Source organism: Sorex araneus, chromosome X, assembly GCF_027595985.1.
Source record: "Sorex araneus isolate mSorAra2 chromosome X, mSorAra2.pri, whole genome shotgun sequence".
Classification (NCBI taxonomy): Eukaryota; Metazoa; Chordata; class Mammalia; order Eulipotyphla; family Soricidae; genus Sorex; species Sorex araneus.
Window position 1 is genome coordinate 195682649 of NC_073313.1, and position 18683 is coordinate 195701331.

Here is an 18683-nt window from a genome sequence, read left to right on the forward strand (position 1 = left end):
GTTCATGTATCACAACGACTTGTGAACTAGACTTCTCTCTATTGAATTTCCCTTCTTCTGTTCTTTCACTATAAAGTTTACTTTCAAAAATTTGGAAGGAATTATTTCACATACATAAATACTATAGTTAAAAATAAAATCTAGAGGCTGGAGTGATAGCACAGTGAGTAGGGCGTTTGCCTTGCACTCAACCAACCCGGTTTCGATTCCCAGCATCCCATATGGTCCCCCAAGCACCACCAGGAGTAATTCCTGAGTGCAGAGCCAGGAGTAACTCCTGAGCATTGCTGGGTGTGACGCCCCCCCAAAAAAAAGCAAAAAAAAGTCTTATTTTTTTGGCAGCATTTTTAATGAACTTATTAATACTTTCCTCTGATATGTATGCTACAAAAGAGAGCACTGTTGTTAATATTACTAAAATATTATTTTTGGCTAAATAATTTTAAGGTGTCAAGAAAGAACCATGGTAATTTATATGAACAGTGTGCATAACACTCAAAAATCATATTAACATCCATGAATTGTCTCAACAATTCCTAAATGCATGTTGATAATTTTAACCTAGAAGGCTGAACCAGAGGAATTATGAGTGGATTTCAAGGGGCCTATGCCAGACACGGTACACAAAATTTTCCTCATAATTTTTTTCTAAGTATATTTTGATTGCTGCAGGTTGACTTTAGGGATGGAGCGATAGCACAGCAAGTAGAGTGTTTGCCTTGCACACAGCGGACCCGGGTTTGATTACTCCGCCTCTTTCAGAGAGCCCAGCAAGCTACCGAGAGTATCTTGCCCTCACGACAGAGCCTGGCAAGCTACCCATGGCGTATTCAATATGCCAAAAACAGTAACAAGTCTCACAATGGAGATGTTACTGGTGCCCACTCCAGCAAATCAATAAGCAATGGGATGACAGTGATACAGTGATATTTTGATTGAAAAAAGGATTTTGTCAACTCCTTAGGGAGATTATGTGCCAAAAATGTAGTAAAAGTAACATTTCATGTGTAGTTAAAACTACAACATAGGGGTTAGAAAGATGTATAGAGTAAGATGTTTGCTTTGCACCCAGTCAACCTAGGTTTGATTCCTAGAACGCACATATCAACCCCACATCCTATTAGGCATGATCCCTAACTGCAGAACTAGGGGTAAGCCCTGAGCACAACCAGGTGTGACCTTCCCACCAAAAATGAAACTAATCCTTCCAAAAGAAACAAACAAAAAACACCACCATAAAATTTCTTCAATTTGATTACTTCAACACTTTATGAGAATCTATTTTAATTGTTTTATTGATTTTATTTTTATATAAAAATAAATGTAAAAGATCACAAGAGGGGCATATAGTCAAAATTAAGTAATAACAAAAGGCATTGTGCATTATCTAGAATCAATGCAAGTCACTTAATATTTTACTTATGGAAATGCACTGGTTTACATTTCAGTATCTGTTAAAAAGTGAATTTATATATGCATGTAATTCTGTTTATGAAATCTAAAAATTTGAATTAGTGAAAATATATATTGTGTATATATTTCTGTTTATAAAATTTGAAAATTTGAAGTAGTAAATTCTTTGTTTTTTGTATTTAAAGTATCTTTTATGTGAATTAATTATTAATAAAACATATAGAAAAATAAAAGAAAACTAAAATCCAGAAGGAAAATGTTTTCTTCATCAGTTTTACAGAAAAGCAACTTAATATAATCTTGGCTTCTTAGGACTGCCATAAAAATTTACCACAAGTTGAGCTGTTAAAATAGCAGTTTTGTTTTCTCACATTTGGGGGCCAGAAGTCTGAAATTAAGATGTCAGCAAGGCCACATTTACTCTGAAAGCTTTAGAGGAGACTTTTTCTCTTTTCTTTAAGCTTTGGGTTGTTCCAGTACTCCTTGGTTTTTTAGCAGCAAAACTCCAATCTCTGCCTACATCATCACATAAAGTGGGCATTTATTGAGCTAACAGTAAAAACATGGATGAAAACATTACAATATTGTGATCTATTAGAAAAAATATAGAGAGAAATAAAGATGAAGAAAATAAATATTTGGTCACTCAGATGAACAAAATATATTTCTCATATATGTTTGCTTTCTAGCCGTAGTTCCTGCTTCCAAGGTCCAAAACCCTTGGGATTTTCTAAGTGTCACAAGTGATAAAAATATCTCTTGTGTGCATGAGACTACTTTTTGGAAAACTACTAGGGATGGGGCTGGATGCCAAGAAAATGAACCTTATTTCAACCTTATGTTACATGATCTGATCTTGTCATACCTCCAGATTTCTGGGAAAGGGAAGGTTTTGAAACTGACCTGTCATCAATGGCCAATGATTTAATCAGGCATCCCACAGTAATAAGACCTTCATTAAAAACCCAAGAGAACTTCCATACTAGGGAACTTGAGTGCTTCATGATGTGACTGTACTGGCTCTGTAGGAGAAAAGAAACTCATTTGTTTGGGAGCTTGCCCTAAGTATTTCTTCCTTTAGTTGTTGATTTATATCCTTTTGTATCCTTTGCAACAAATGGGTGGTCATCTTTGGTAAACAGTCTTCTAAATTCTGGGACCTGGTGTTTTCGAGTTAAACAAAGGGAGGAGGGAGTACATGGAACCTCTAATTCATAAAGAGTTGGAAGCTAAAGAGTGGGTTTGTGACAGATGTCTGAAAGGCGGTGTCCATCTTATGAGAGAAGGAACCTCTTTCCTGCGTAACCTAAAGCTAACTGTGGGTGGAAGAATATTCAGATACCAAATCAGTTTCTGAGAATTACTTGTTGCTGTGAGGAAACCCCCAAACACTCCCATTTTGCAATTGGGTGTAAGTAATTCTTTTCATATTATGCAGGTGAAGTATATGACATACAAGCATAAGTGCTATGAGAGAACCCCCTTGGGTGTGGATTAATTCCAGAGTTGGCCCTTAAAATGCAAATGAAAGATTTGCATACAAATTCCAAATACTTAAAAAGTTATTTATTTAAGAGCTTTAGGAAGGTGGTTTTGGATACCCCGATGATCTGTATCCCAGCCTTATGTTGGTTCCAGGCAAGTTCCTGTGTGTCCATGCTGATCTCTCGAGGGTTCTGTCTCTTGAAGTTCACCGCTGGTCTGTCTTGATGCTTTGCAGCCTGTCCTTGGTACTCACCTGTCATCTGTTGTTGGGGCTTCAGAATACCTCTCAAGGCTTGTGGCCCAGCAATTTCCTGTTCCTTGGGCTTTCCATAGTTCTCTAGTCATATGGGCATGGTGGAGACCCTACTCTTTGGCTGTTGCTTGGGGCACACATGAGGTGGCAGAGGCCACTATCTGTCCTGTTGTGTGCATGGAGAAGTTCTTTCAAAGAAGAAGTTACCAGGCTATGGGGTTTTGCCCATGCTTTTGTCCTTTACTGTTTCCCACCCCCAACATTCCATTATCTGTTTTGACAAAAAAATCTCACTTTTTTTCCCTGTAATATTTAAAATGACCAATTAAATGACTTCCATTACCTGATGTCCCTCCCCTCCACTTCCACCTTAATGAGAATGGGGAAATGAGTGTAGAGTGAGATAGGGACAATTGTAAGTTATAATAAGGTGATCAGAGAAAACCTCACTGAAGAGGACAGACTTCCAAACACATGCACAAAATAATAAATAAATAAAAACAAATAAAAGGGGAACCATCAAGCAATTTATATGGGGGAAGAGATTTTCAAGTAAAATAAATAAGGGCAAATGCTGAACCAGGAGTATGCAGGAATATCAGGCTATTCTGGCTGAATTTAAACATTGATCTATCCAAAGCAGATTTAAGATCATGTGGTCTTGATTCAATTTTAAATTAGATGAAATAAAATTTAGCAAGATTCTGAGTTTCTTCTATGCCAAAATGAAAAGAGCAGATAAACTCTCACTGGAGATTAAGAATATTACAAGTTTGAAGTATTCAGGTTAGGTCCCATGGCCTTTTAAGTGTTTTTAGAAAAATATTAAATGTTATTCTAAGCCAAAAAACTCAGTTGCTTGTGACAGAGAAATTTGTGTTTTTAGTATTTAAAAAATGTATTTCTCCGACTACAAGTAACCAATAATATATTTGATGCTTTCATTTTATCATAAGAAAAACTATATTATTCACACCAGTGAGCTGTGAAATGTCTTTAGTTGGAAAGTCAAGGAAAATTTTAGAAAATGAGCATTTTTCACATCTTCATCAGCTTTAATTGAATATCAAGACATATGAAATGGGAGATGTGTGCTGAAAGTAGATAATGGACTAAACATGATCTCTCAGTATCTGTGTTGCAAGCCATAATGCCCAAAAGTAGAGAGAGGGTATGGGAATATTGTCTGCCATGGAGGCAGGGGGAGGGTGGGAAAGGGGGGTACACCAGGGATATTGGTGGTGGGGAATGTGTACTGGTGCAGGGATAGGTGTTTTATCATTCTGTGATTGTAACTCAAACATGAAAACTTGTAACTATCTCACAGTGATTCAATAAAATTAAAAAAAAAAGAATATCAAGACATAAAATAAAATAATTGTTAGAAAGCAAAACTATATTTACTAAAGAACAATTTCCCTGGAAAGCTAGGAATTTTCCCAAATAATATAAAGAATGATAAAGTCCTGCTAGAGAATAACTAATATTTGAATATGATATATGTATAAATACTAACATATATAATAGTTTCTTCATTTTATGTATATGAAATACATAAAGTATGAAAGTATAACAAGTATTATGTTTGGTGTAAATTAATTTTTTATTTAAACGTAGTTGCACTTTCTCCTCTCATATAAAGCATAAGGTTTCTATGCAAACAGACAATTAGGTTATGCTCCAGGAATAACCCGTAAATAAATAACCAGGAATAAAACTTGAGTATCTTAAAAGAAATGTAAGAATTATTTTCTGTCATGCTGTGTGTCCACAATAAACTTTTATTAATATTGCTTAACCCAACTAACAATGGGAGTGGCCTTTGGACCCCTTGAACATTGCTTGGGAACCCCCAAAAATAAAAATAAAAACATTTAATTGGAGTTATCCACTTCAAATGATCATAATCTCACTTGTAAGATAACTGTAAAATGAAAACTGAATATATTAAGATCTTAATTTGGGCCAGAGAGATAATATAGTGGGTAGGGCACTTGCCTTGCACACAGATATCCCTGGTTCAATCCCCAGCATATCTTGAGCCCTCTGGAAGTGATTCTTAGTGCAGAGTCAGGAATGAACCCTGAGCAATGCCAAGTGTCCCCCCACCTGCCCCCCCAAAACCCTGCAACAACCACCAACAAAAGATTTTGTTAGTACTTTTGACTTATAAGTGGTATTTCTTTTCATCTGTAGGTATTTCATGATGTTGCTTACAAAGCTAAAGATCGTAATGATTTGGTATCAGGAATTGATGAATTTCTGGATCAGGTAACTGTTCTCCCTCCTGGAGAATGGGATCCAAGCATTCGGATAGAGCCTCCCAAAAGTGTTCCTTCTCAGGTATGTATATTGGAAAATATTCCTTAAAAGTTTAATATTTTATGTTCTTGTAAATAAATGACAGTGATTATAACCATCAAAAGTATTCCTGGAAGGAAGGAGAATGAAGTTACAAAGTCTTGATATTATCTACATTCCTCACTGAGAAACCTGGTGTTTCAATGGTTAAGTAGTTATGTAACCAAAAAATATGGTGTCTGAAAAAAATTGTAATCAGCCTAAGAGATATTATACTTGGGTAAAAGGAAAATTTTAATAAATATATAGCACAATGGGCTGGAGCGCTAGCACAGCGGTAGGGTGTTCGCATTTCATGCGGCCAACCTGTGTTCGATTCCTGCATCCCTCTCTGAGAGCCCAGCAAGCTACCGAGAGTATCCAGCCCGCACGGCAGAGCCTGGCAAGCTATCCATGTGTATTGGATATGCCAAAAACAGTAACAATAAGTCTAATGAGAAATGTTACTGGTGCCCTCTCAAACAATTTAATGAGCAACATGATGACAGTGACAGTGACAGTGATATAGCACAATACTGATAAAACTATTATTAATCCTATATTCTAAAGCATCACTTTGAAATTGGCAAGGGAAAAAAAAGCAGAGGCATTGCTCAGTCTATTTTATTGAAAACTCCCTCTTTCTGCTAATCACACTTCCCGTTGAAAAAGAATTTATTATAAATTTTATGTTTGTATTACTTTGTGTGGGTTTATGGTAAAATCTGTAAAAAAATTATGCCTACAAAAATAAAATGTGCAGTTTACTTATTATATAATCCAGAAAGAATGAGATAAAGTTTTGCTATATTTGAGGTAATTTGGTTTTCTTCCGAAACCAGAGTACAGGTTTTCCTGTGCTTGTTTTCTTTTCCTCTGTTCAGTGCTTCCTTAAATATATTCCAATAAGGCTTTTACCTTTGTTTATTCATTAAAATTATTTCTGTGCTATTCACCTATGATCTACATTCCATTAAATCTCATAGTCAGTTCTCAGCCCATATTATATTTTATTTTGCCTATTAATCAACAAATTTGACAGTTGGTGCTTCTCTCCCTCCTTCCCTTCCTCCCTTCCTCCCTCCCTTCCTCCCTTCCTTCCTTCCTTCCTTCCTTCCTCCCTCCCTCCCTCCCTTCCTTCCTTCCTTCCTTCCTTCCTCCCTCCCTCCCTCCCTCCCTCCCTCCCTTCCTTCCTTCCTTCCTTCCTTCCTTCCTTCCTTCCTTCCTTCCTTCCTTCCTTCCTTCCTTCCTTCCTTCCTTCCTTCCTTCCTTCCTTCCTTCCTTCCCCTTCCCTCCTCTTCCATTTCCCTTTTCCTCTTTTCCCTCCCCCTTTTATCTTTCCCTTTTCCTTTCCCATCCCTATTTCCCCATTTCCCTTTCACTTCATCTCCTCCTCCCTTCCCCTCTCCTCCCCTCCCCGCCCCTCCCCTTCCCTCCCCTCCGTTCCCCTTCTCTTCCCTTTCCTTCCCTTTCTATTTTTTGTCCACAACAGTGGTAACCCAGGGCTCATTTATTCCTTGGCTCAGGATTCACTTCTGGCAGTGTTCCAAAGACCATATATGGTGCTGGAATGGAACACACGTTTCCTCATCCCTCATGCCTAGTTCTTACTCATATCTTAGGTCCCTACACTACACTACTCTAAATTTCTCCACATATTTTTCTCTCTCGATAACACTGTAAAAGTAATTTACTTATTTATTTGCCTTTCCTAATAGAATCTAAGCTCCATAAACCTGATTTATCCTCTAGTGTTTAATAGTGGGGCCCTATACTTAACCCAATTGGTTCTTATTATGCATTTTCTGACTGAAGTAATTAATTGTATAGTGTGAGGAGTCAAATAAGATCATTGAATTATTTTGGAATCTCAAAATTCTTGTGTTTATTCTTGTCTAAATATTTTTCCTTAGAGTATTAATAAGCAATGTTCATATATACTTCTTTTTTTAAATGCCTCTTTCCTTATGATAAACACTCCTATAATTTTGTTGAGGATTTTTTGCATCACTGTTTATCATGCATATTCTGGCTTCTTTTAAAAAAATATGTGGGGCCCTATCTGGCAGTGCTCAGAGGTTACTGCTCTTCATTCTTTGCTTATGGATCACTCCTGGCTGTGCACAGGGGACCATTTGGGATGCTGGGGATTGAACCCGAGTCACTGCATGCAAGGCAAATACCCTACTTGCTGTCAGATCTTTGGCGCCTGATTGTGGATCAGATTGTGTTGACCCCATAAAAAGTATTTGGAAAATCCCTCTTAAATTTGTTGCAAGCATTGAGAAGAATAAGTATTAGGTCTTTGAAGGTTTTGTTGTTGTTGTTGTTTGTTGTTGATTAGTTTATGTTTTGGGGCTACAGCGAGTGGTTTTCAAGAATTACTCCTGGTTCTGTGCTCAGGGATCAGTCCTGGCAATGCTCAGAGACCAAATGTGGTGGAACCAGGGAATGGAATAGGGTTGACTGTATGCAGGGCAAGATCTTAACTCCTGTTCTGCGTTTGCAGGCTTTATAGAACTCACTAGGCAATAAATTTCAGTTGAACGAATGAATAAATATTCAGCATCTTATTTAGTTCCCTCAACAATTCAATTCAGGTACACATAGTTATTACACTAATAAAACCAGGAGGAAACTAAAGTTTTAGGAAATCCTCAATCCTGTAATCCCTGTTATCTTGCAGCAAATAAAGAAACAGAGCAAGGATTCTTAGCTACCCTACATATTGCCTCAAGGGGAGAAAAATTGTATTTACTATGTACAGCTATTATGTGAAATTACAATTAAACCCAAAAAACACTTTCTGTAGGAGAAAAGGAAGATTCCTGCTGTACCAAATGGAACAGCAGCTCATGGGGAAGCAGAACCCCACGGGGGACATAGTGGACCTGAACTCCAGCGAACTGGAAGGTTAGTAAAAAGTACATGTATGGGACCTCACAGACAAAGTGATGTAACCTTGTGGATCAGGAATTGCTCTTCTGAGCGATAACATTTTAAGTCCTCTTTGGAGAGTGAAATGCCAGTTAAATTAGTTTTTCTACACTCATTAACGATTCTTATTACTACTAAACCAGACAGTGGCTATACTATTTCTTTTTTATTTTACCCAGTCTTTCATATTGCTGTGCCTAAAAATGCATTCTCGGGTTCTTAAAATGAATAAGAAAGCTGTCAGTTGCCCTTCCAAAAGAGCCCGTTGAAAGCTTCACATTCACGATGGAAATGAAAATACCAAGTCAGTCTTGCAGATCCTATCTCATTACATGCAAGCAGGATGTATATAATAGTATTTTTTTCTTTTTACCGTTGTAATTTGAAAGAGCTATATGATTTATTTTTCTAATCACACATCTTTGAAGAGATGAAAGCTTCAATTTATTTCTTAAAATGGTTCTTTATGGTTTTTTGACAGCTTGTCTCTCTCCGAGCAATGTGTGAGCAGAAAATCAGAAACCCTTGGGTTGGTCTCTCTTCAGGGAATAAGTGCACATAGCCTCCATTCTAATTGAAGGCAAGCAAAGGCTTTGCAGGATTGGTGCTCCCTTCCCCACGAGGCCACTTCCTGTACTGCTTTCACTGTGTCCTCTAAGCTGACTTTCCAGTTCCTGACAACTCTGCATTTTAATTCTCTGTTCTTTCCCTTTATCTCTGTTTTTGTCTCTGGGGAAATGTCCTTTAATGTCTTCCTCAGGCTCCATACCTAATTTGAGATGGTTCAAGCAATTTTTTTCCTTTTCCCATTACTGGAAGCGTTGTCGCTCCTTCTGTTTGTTTTCATATTTTCAAATGCTGTCTTTTTTATTTTGGTGGTATTTCTTCTCTCTTTCTCTCTCTCTCTCTTTCTCTCAGGTATAACATGCCACATAGCTTAGATTTTTTTCGAAGTTCACTTTTCCTTACTGCTTCCTAAATCCTCCCAGGTCACCAATATCCGGTATCTTCGCTTCTCCAGAGTTCTTCCACAGATTCTGTTGCTGGCATGACTTGAAGTATCCATTACTCATCTGCTCTCCTGGAATTGCTGGTGTACATCTGGGCTGCTCTTGCACTGTTCTCTGTAATGACCTCCCACTTCTGGATTTAGATTTTTGCTGCTAAAAGCACGTTTATTGCACAGTAATATAACAACTATTTAGATTAATGTATTCCCTAATAAGTAATTGATTAATAAACAATGGTCTAATAGAAAGTGCTATTAAACCTATAAATAATAATTACTAATTAGTTATTAGAGTTCATTAGAGTTCATGATCATCTCAAATTCATTTGGGTTTTAAGTGGGACATAAATCATGAATAAGTCAAAGGCTAATATAACAAATATATTTTGAATTGTGACTTTGATAGTTTGAATCAATGAGAAACAATCCCCCAAATTAAAAACAGTGTATGTACATATATATTTTTACCAAAAACATATAGAAGAACCTAAGTTGTTCTCTGTGTGTGCAGATATCCTAGGCTTTCAAATGTTTCTCTGAATATTCAAATTTTATCATCCTCAATCTCTCCTATTCCATTTGATTCCCTTACAGTCAATCATGAGGAAAACATGGTAATAATCTGTCAATCACAAATAGTAAGATAATTCCTAATATAGAACTATTATGCTCAAATAAAATAATTAAAAAGAATATTTAAATTTTACAGCCATGCTACAGATAAAGATTTTTAATTTAGAATTTAGATTTAGAATTTCTCTCTCAAGTGAAATAATCATCATTATTGAGATGATTCTTAGATTGCCATATAATATTTTCTATTTAGAAATAAGTGACAAAAATTTGATAGTTTATTATAATCCAAGTATATTCAACATACATGCAGTGCATTGGAACATAGTAATTTTTTAACCTCCATGTCTAACTCATTTTAATATGACATTTTTATTTCAGAGAGCACAGAGCTTCTAGTAGTCAAGTGATAAGTCTTCCTTATTATTAAATGCTCAAAGAATGAGAATACCATTCTTTTCTTATTTCTCGTAAATTAAAAGACTTTCAGTACTCAGATCTTAGGCATTGCACAGCTGAATTCTGTCGCCCCACCCCCAACCCCCACCAGGCCCAATTCCTCTGAGTGTTTCTATATTGGTTTGGATGTATTGGAAATAAATTCATTCCAAGGAAGGCCACTATAATCTTGTGAATGATAGCCATTTAGTTGTGCCGTAAGGGATCAAAAGTGATGCTTATAAAATCCCTTTCTTAATTTCCTAAAAATGTAAACAACTGTGGAGCCAGCTATCTCTACTAAGAGTACTCTCATTCATACAGCCTAGAACAATACTGGGTGAGGGATTATCTTTGGCAGAGATAGTAGGTACTAGAGCTACAGTTAAATATTGCTTTTTTATTCCTAAGGTGATGTTCACTAGTAAGAGTGTCAAAAGCCAGTTTAACCACCCTCCCTCACTTTCTGCAACACTAAACATGAACAGTTAGAAAAACTAGCAATAATTGAGAGCATTAAGCCCGAGTTTTGGAGTGAGTTGATGTAGATGTTGAAATGGTACAGACAAATCCATTAGAGTAGTCCTTAAATTTCATTTCAATTTTGATTGATAAATGATCCTGAACCTTGTTTGAGAGAACCTGCCTTTTCTCGGTTGTTGTTGACACATGTTTGTTTGGGAACTGAGGTGCAATTGAGGAATAGTGTGCAAAGCTGTCCCAATAGGTCATGATAATCCAACATAGCCTGATAATATGGGTCTCATCTCTGCTGGTGGAAAACATATACTGTGGCCTGGCAACAAAACAAATGCACAATTTGGATTTGTGTGTTTTTTATTTGGATTTCACTGTTGTGTTTCTCCCCCCTGTCTTAGGATTTTTGGGGGACTTATTTTAGATATCAAAAGAAAAGCTCCATACTTCTGGAGTGACTTCAGAGATGCTTTCAGCCTGCAGTGCTTAGCATCTTTTTTGTTTCTCTACTGCGCGTGTATGTCTCCTGTCATCACTTTTGGAGGACTACTGGGAGAAGCAACCGAAGGTCGTATAGTATGTATTGCAGTTTTCTTTGAGCTTTGAAAGTTAATCCAGTTATAAGACTCATAGCTAGATAAGTAGATATTTAACTTTATATTCCCTCATCAGTAGAAATTTGTTGCATGGTCTGGCAGCTATATTTTACATGAATTTTCTGGGTGGCTAGAGGAACTGGGAATCTAAGAGTGAACTATTTCATTTAATTCTGACACTTATTCAGGCTCTGATGTCATGCATAGTCCTTCAGTGATAGGTTTCGGTTATAATCTCACTGAGGGTCTTTTGCCTGTTAATTGGGGCTATACTTCTGTCCAATTATCATGAACAATTTATAAACTTTCATTAAGGATTGAAATTTGAAGTAGGTGGGGTGTAGGGTCACTACTATACATTTTCTTCTACCTGTCTGCCCCTTCTTTTATCCTCCCACCCCACATTCTGTCCCATGTTGCTAGGCTTCTTATAGTAAAGGAAAAAGTGTATCCATGTGTTTCCTCCCTAGATTAATAGCTGCATGTACAACTTGGATAACAGAACCATTTCTATCTCTACACAGAGTGCAATTGAGTCTCTCTTTGGAGCTTCGATGACCGGGATAGCATATTCTCTCTTTGGTGGACAGCCTCTTACTATACTGGGTAGTACAGGACCAGTTTTGGTGTTTGAAAAGATTTTGTTTAAATTTTGCAAGTAAGTATTATATGATCTGGGCCTTTATACACTATTTTTCTACTGATCCAAACATCATATTTGGAAATCTGTTGGGAGAGGTAGAGTTAGCTGTTTAAACTAGTCCACCGTTTTTGTTTCCATGAAAACAGGGGGGAAAAATATTTGGTTTGGTTATTATATAATATTTATTAAAATTATATTTTCTCAATACCAAGTGCTTTGCTCTAAATGCTGAGAAAACAACCTTTGTTTTGTACTCTTAGTTGCACTCTTTAGACCAAGTTTAAATCTTTAAAACCCTTAAGGGATGTTACGGTTATTTACTTTCACTTCCTGAATTAAATTTATTCTATCGTAAATGGTGGTAATCTGTTGAATGACCTTCTTTCCACTATTCTTAACCCCCTCCTAGAGAATATGGGCTCTCATACCTATCTTTAAGAGCTAGTATTGGACTTTGGACTGCAACCCTCTGCATCATACTTGTGGCCACTGATGCAAGCTCCCTTGTCTGCTATATCACTCGATTTACTGAAGAAGCTTTTGCTTCACTTATTTGCATCATTTTCATTTATGAGGCTCTAGAGAAGTTGTTTGAACTTAGTGAATCATATCCAATCAACATGCATAATGATTTGGAACTGCTGACACAATATTCGTAAGTATAATTTCCCCTATTGGCTACGGGACTTTTCTTTTAAAAAATACAGCTGGTGGGAGGTTGACTCCATGGCTTGGAGGCTGGTCTCTCATTCTGGGCAACTCAGAGAAGGGAACACCAAGTAAAATGTGGTCGGAGGTCATGTGGGGGAAGGGTGATGCGGGCCAAATATAGACTAGAGACTGAACACAATGGCCACTCAACACCTTTATTGCAAACCACAACACCTAATCAGAGAGAGAGAACAAAAGGGAATACCCTCCCATAGTGGCAGTGTGGGGTGGGGGGAGACGGGACTGGGGAGGGTGGGAGGGATGTTGGGTTTACTGGTGGTGAGAATGGGCACCGGTGAAGGGATGGGTTATCGAACTTTGTATGGGGGAAACATGAGCACAAAAATGTATAAATCTGTAACTGTATCCTCACGTTGACTCACTAATTAAAAATAAACTATTAATAAAAAATATATAGCTGGTGTTATAATAAATATGAGGAAATTGCTCAGCAGATTAGAGGATAGGTACATAGAATTATAGATAGAGTGCATGAAATTATTTTTATAACCTAAGTCTTCAACTTTCAGACTTGAACAAAATTTTTAAAAGTCTACCACTTTGCTGATACTTAGGTTCTTATTATCTCTGCCAAATACATATTCTTGAAATTTCTTAAGTATTCCTGTTGAATATATAATAAATTGAGGTCAAGTTTATTGTACAGATGTTTTGATTTTTTAAAAATGTACATATGGTTTTGGTCTTTCTCTTGGCCCTTTATAATTTACTATAATCCAAAGGAACATAGAAGGGAAATATAAAAATTTACATTTAATGCAATACATTAAAAGAAATTCATAGAATTCTAAGTGTATTAATTTAATGTTTAAAAAATACAAAATATAGACACATCATAAAATCATTTGCTATAGAGTTATTTTGATTTTTCAAAATATGCATGTGATTTTGGTTCTTTTTTGGGTCTTTTCCAAGTTTTTATAATCCAAATAAGCATAGCTGTAAAATGCAATAATTTATACTTAGAACAGAGCATTAAAAGAAATTTACCGAGTCCAATTTGTACTAGCTTAATGTTTGAAAATACAAAAACATAAATAAAAATAACTGAATTGAAATATTATTTTGCTTTAGTACTTACAGTGTTTATGATGGAAATGCCTAGGAATTTTCAGTTGATGTTTATATTACAATGTAAGATTAAAGGGGGATTAAACCAATTACCTATTACTCTTTTTTAGTTTAATACACCAAATTAGAAATTTCTAAGACTGAATTTCTGGAATATACTTCACAAAGATATACATTATTTCCTTTCGTATTTAATTTTAACATTTTTTCCATATTTGTTTGCATATTATTATATGTACACAAATTTTTATTTTAGGCAATATGTTCTTTCTGAGATAGTTATAATCTCTTCTGTCAGTGTTCCTCTTATACATTGTGTAAATAAATAAGATTCTCTTTTGAAGAGTTTTCTTTGTTTAGTGTTAGAAGAAGTTAAAATCATTCAAATTAGGCCCAAATAGTCCAGTGTTAAAAGTTTTAAAAGAATTATGTAATGGCAGTGTTGAAATAACATGATTTTTATACTTTGACTTTCTTCTTGGTACTTAGAAATTGCTTTGAACAGTTTTATGTTTCTTTTTTGCTGACGGGGAAGAAACAAGTAAGAAAATGAAAAATAACTTTCCTAATAAAATCAAATGGAGAGATTGTTGTTAGTAGGGTTCAGAGGAGACTGAGGGAAATTTCAGAGGCAATTATAAGTAGGCAGGTGGGAAAAGCAGTTTGTTCGGGATGATGCAGATATTAATGCATGCCTTTCTTTATATCTTTAGTTTATCTTTAGCATATCTTTCTTTATGTCTTTGGAAAAAAAATCACCTAATTTGAATATCGTGTTGGAGTAAATAATTACTTCTTCTTGGAGTTGAAACCTTCTACATGTCAGGCATCTATGATAAATGATAGGATGATCATGAATATTAATCTGTCCTCAGAGAGTTTCTAGTTTTGTAGGGAATGGAGACATATACACAGTGAAGTAGTGCTGTGCTAAGGTAGTGGTGCAGAATCCTATGGCACCATAGAAGGAAAGCACCCAACTCAGATTTTGGATTGAGGAAAGACTTCCTAGAGGAAGTGGCATAGAGGACCAAAAATGTCAGGCTTGCTCTTCAAGTCCATGCTCTCCCTTGAACATGTATCTTGCTTGTCTCTACATTTCCTTGCTTGCTTATTTTCTTTCTCTCTGGAGTAGCCTGTGTTATCTCTCAAACACATACTTCTCCCTCTCTTGTCCCCTCACATCTTTCTAAATAAGTTTCAATATAATTCAAAAAGTCAGTGGGAGTCAGAAGTTGTGGAAGAATTGTGTAGTAGAACGGTGGTTCAGATGCAAGGAGTAGAATGGGCCTGGATACAAGGAACTTATTAATAACTTAAAATATATGTCAAAAGTTGAATGGTTAGCAGCAAAATTAGAAGTTGGAATCTGGTTTTATGACTGATAAATAGAGATGTGCTTCAAAAGAAACTGTGAAATGAATAAAAGATAAAAGCAGAACATTGTGTTTGTAGAGTAGAGAAGACAACAGCTGTTAACCTTCCCCTCTCTCTTCCTTGACACTCAGTAGCAGCCATTTTTAAGGCTGTTCAGACTAAGAGCAAGGTTAAAAATCCCCTGGTCTAGAAAGGAAAAGGATCAGGGAAACCAGGACCAAAACCTGGAGAGTGGTCACAGTCTCTTACTTGCTTGCTTGTTTGCTTCCCTCCCTTTCCCCTCCCTTCTTTCCGCCTTCCTTAACGTTTTCCTCCCTCCTTTTCTCCCTCCCTCCATCCCTCCTTTTCTCCTTCAGTCCTTCCTTCCATGGCTTCCTTCCTGCCTTTCTGCCTTCCTGCCTTCCTGCCTTCCTTGACACTTTGTTTATTTGCTGACACTTTGTTTATTTGCTGGTGGAAGGAAGTGAATTAAAGCTTCCTATGTAAGGCAAGTGCTTATGGATGAAGCACACTCTCCACCACAATGGTCATCATTTAAACCTAGATCAGGAAAGGGGAGGGGAGGGGAGGGGTGGGGAGGGGAGGGGAGGGAAGGGGAGGGAAGGGAAGAGAAGGGGAGGGAATGGAAGGGGAGGGGAGGGGAGGGGAGGGGAGGGGAGGGGAGGGGAGGGGAGGGAAAGGAAGGAAAGGAAAAAGGAAAGGAAGAAATGTACCCTCTAAATTTCTAGAGGTAACAACGAGGTATCAGAAAAAAAGATAAAGTAGTAGATAATGTAAGTTTATGGAAAGCAAAAAATACAACTCTATCATGAGGTCTTTGGAGAGGACTGGGGTGTAGAGGAAAAACATAGTAAGTGAAAGAGATTATTATTCACTTTAAGAAACAATTTTGGGTAGGGTAGGGAAGCAAGCAGAAATTTGGAAAAGTAAAAATTGGGAAAGTCATAGGCATCAAATGTATAAATAAAGTATCCATAGCTTATTTTGATGCCAAAGAGAGTGAAAAACAATGCCTTGTTGGAAAGGGAAAAGACCCCATGATAGAAAAAAGATATATGTGTCTGAAAATGAAGAAACAGAGATTGAGGAAAAGGGAGTGGAGACAGTGGGCAAATATGGAATTACAACTGCCCAGGAGTGAAAAAGAGATGAAGTCAAGACAAATTATGGGAGTAAATGAATTAAAAATTCAGAGGCTACTTTGAAAACAAAAATATCTCTTTGTGTCTGTGATTCTTGCCTGTCACAGTGACGAAGATGGTAGTGGTATAGGTCTCCACTTTCTCAAAGTTTCCATCTCCGCCTTAAAAATCCTCCCAAGTTAAAGTCATGCTTTAATCACAGTGTGTGTATCTGAAACCTAATTATTTGGAGGCTGAATACAAATGTGTGTTAATCACTGTGTTCCTTTGCTCATGTGCCTTTCTCAACCAAAATTAGGAGGTTGAAGATCTGGAACACTTGTTCATCCTGATGGATAATGAGATTTTAGTGTTTCATGGCATTGAAATGGGCGTTAAGAGAACACAGAGAGTAATAGTTTCTTCGGGAAATGTGGAGTTGATCATATACCCTAATAGCATTGAACTTTGCTTTAGTTTTAACAAAATAATTGGCTTTCAGTATCACCGAATCACAGGATTTGATCAGATATTGCTTTTATTTACTGCCTGGACAATCAAAATAAATAATTTTTTTTGCTATGCATATAATGCAAATTATTATCAAGCACTGAGTCATGTGCATTAAAGAAAACAAAGATTATTGCTAGAATAATGATGACTTTAAGATCGTTTTTATTAAAATAATGAGATTTATAGCATGTTCTGTCTTATAACTTTATATTTGCAATGCAACTTCATCAGAGTTTCAGTAACCACTGCCCCAAGGTCCCTTCTACCCCACCACTTTGGAACCTCTCTTCTCTGTTCTATTGGCAGTACCTGAAGGTTCCTTAGATTGGACACATTCATGTATATAATTTCTTCTACTAAAACTCTACCCTATATTTTTCTTTCCTCTCTTTCTGTGACGCTATAATTTATATATTGTTTCTTCAAAGACTGTCCCATTATTTCTAACATTTTATTCATTGTTTTTAATTCTGTTTTTCCTTCTTCTATTCTTTTTGGATAGCTTCTTATTTCTTGAACACACTGACTTGATCCTGTTGTGGTCAATCCACTGCTAATTCTGTTTATTTTATTTTTGGTTTTGTTGTTGATGTTCTTGGGCCACACCTGATCACTCAGAGCTTACTTCTGGCTCTGTGCGCAGGGATCACTGCTGGTGTGGTTTGGGGGACCCAATAGATATCTAAGATCAAACCCAGGTCCACTGTATGCAGAGCGAGCATCTATTTCTCTGTACTATCTGGCCCTATTGTGTTTTTTGTTGTTGTTGTTCTTTTAGGCTCATTGCTTTGGAGACTTTTTTTTTTCTTTTTGGGTCACACCCGGCAATGCAAAGGGGTTATTCCTGGCTCTGCACTCAGGAATTACCCCTGGCGGTGCTCAGGGGTAATATGGGATGCTGGGAATTGAACCTAGGTTAGACGAGTGCAAGGCAAACGCCCTACCCACTAGACTATCGCTCCAGCCCTAGTTTGGAGACTTCTGATTGAAGTTTTCTTATACTTTCTTGCTTATAATCAGAGATCTCTTCTGTTGCTTTCTTCAAGTCAGTGGAAAATCTAACCATTGTCACTCTGAATTACTTATCAGAGAGTTGAGATCTCTTGTGTATTTGGGAACATTTAACAATACAGGTTATTTCTCACTTCTTCATTGACTCACTACTATGTGGATAATAGTGATAAGAGTCTAGTTTTGTTTTGTTTGTATGATTTTGGTCTTGGGGTCATTCCAAACAATACTCAGGAATTACTCCTGCCTCATTGCTCAGGAGTCATTTCTGTAAGTGCTCAGGGGATTATATGTTGTGCAAGGGATCAAACTGGGGTCGACTATGCACAAGGCAAGTGTCCTAACTCTTGTACTATCTCTCCAGCTGTGAGGGTGTAGTTTACACCACTGTGAGTGACAGTGAATAGAGCCAGTTTGCTGACTCATTGTAGGAACAAGGTTGATGTAAGTGCTGTTTAAAGCCTAAAGGTTTGACTAGAGTCCTCCTCAGACACTGTTCACTGCTCCTGCTTCTTGCAATCAGGTGGTGTGGAGAATTTACTCTTGTGCAAGTGTGCACAGCTCAGAGGGAATGGGTTCGGAAAGGTCATCAGGCTTAGTGGCAATGTTCTAGCTCATGGTTAGCCAGGAACAGTCACTAGATGACTCCCTGGCTTTGGGCCTGATTTTTCTTTAATGGTCTTATCAATGTGAC

General features: G+C 36.9%; 1 protein-coding gene across 8 annotated transcripts in view; it reads left to right on the forward strand.

Annotated features, from left to right (window-relative positions):
- SLC4A10 (solute carrier family 4 member 10) overlaps positions 1-18683 on the forward strand; it is a 277439-nt gene that overhangs the window by 191238 nt on the left and 67518 nt on the right. For all 8 annotated transcript variants that reach the window (XM_055119947.1, XM_055119950.1, XM_055119952.1 and 5 more), the window contains 5 exons: positions 5348-5494; positions 8304-8404; positions 11327-11501; positions 12046-12179; positions 12574-12819. In XM_055119947.1, the coding sequence (XP_054975922.1) occupies positions 5348-5494; positions 8304-8404; positions 11327-11501; positions 12046-12179; positions 12574-12819 (803 nt within the window). The remainder of the gene's footprint in view (positions 1-5347; positions 5495-8303; positions 8405-11326; positions 11502-12045; positions 12180-12573; positions 12820-18683) is intronic.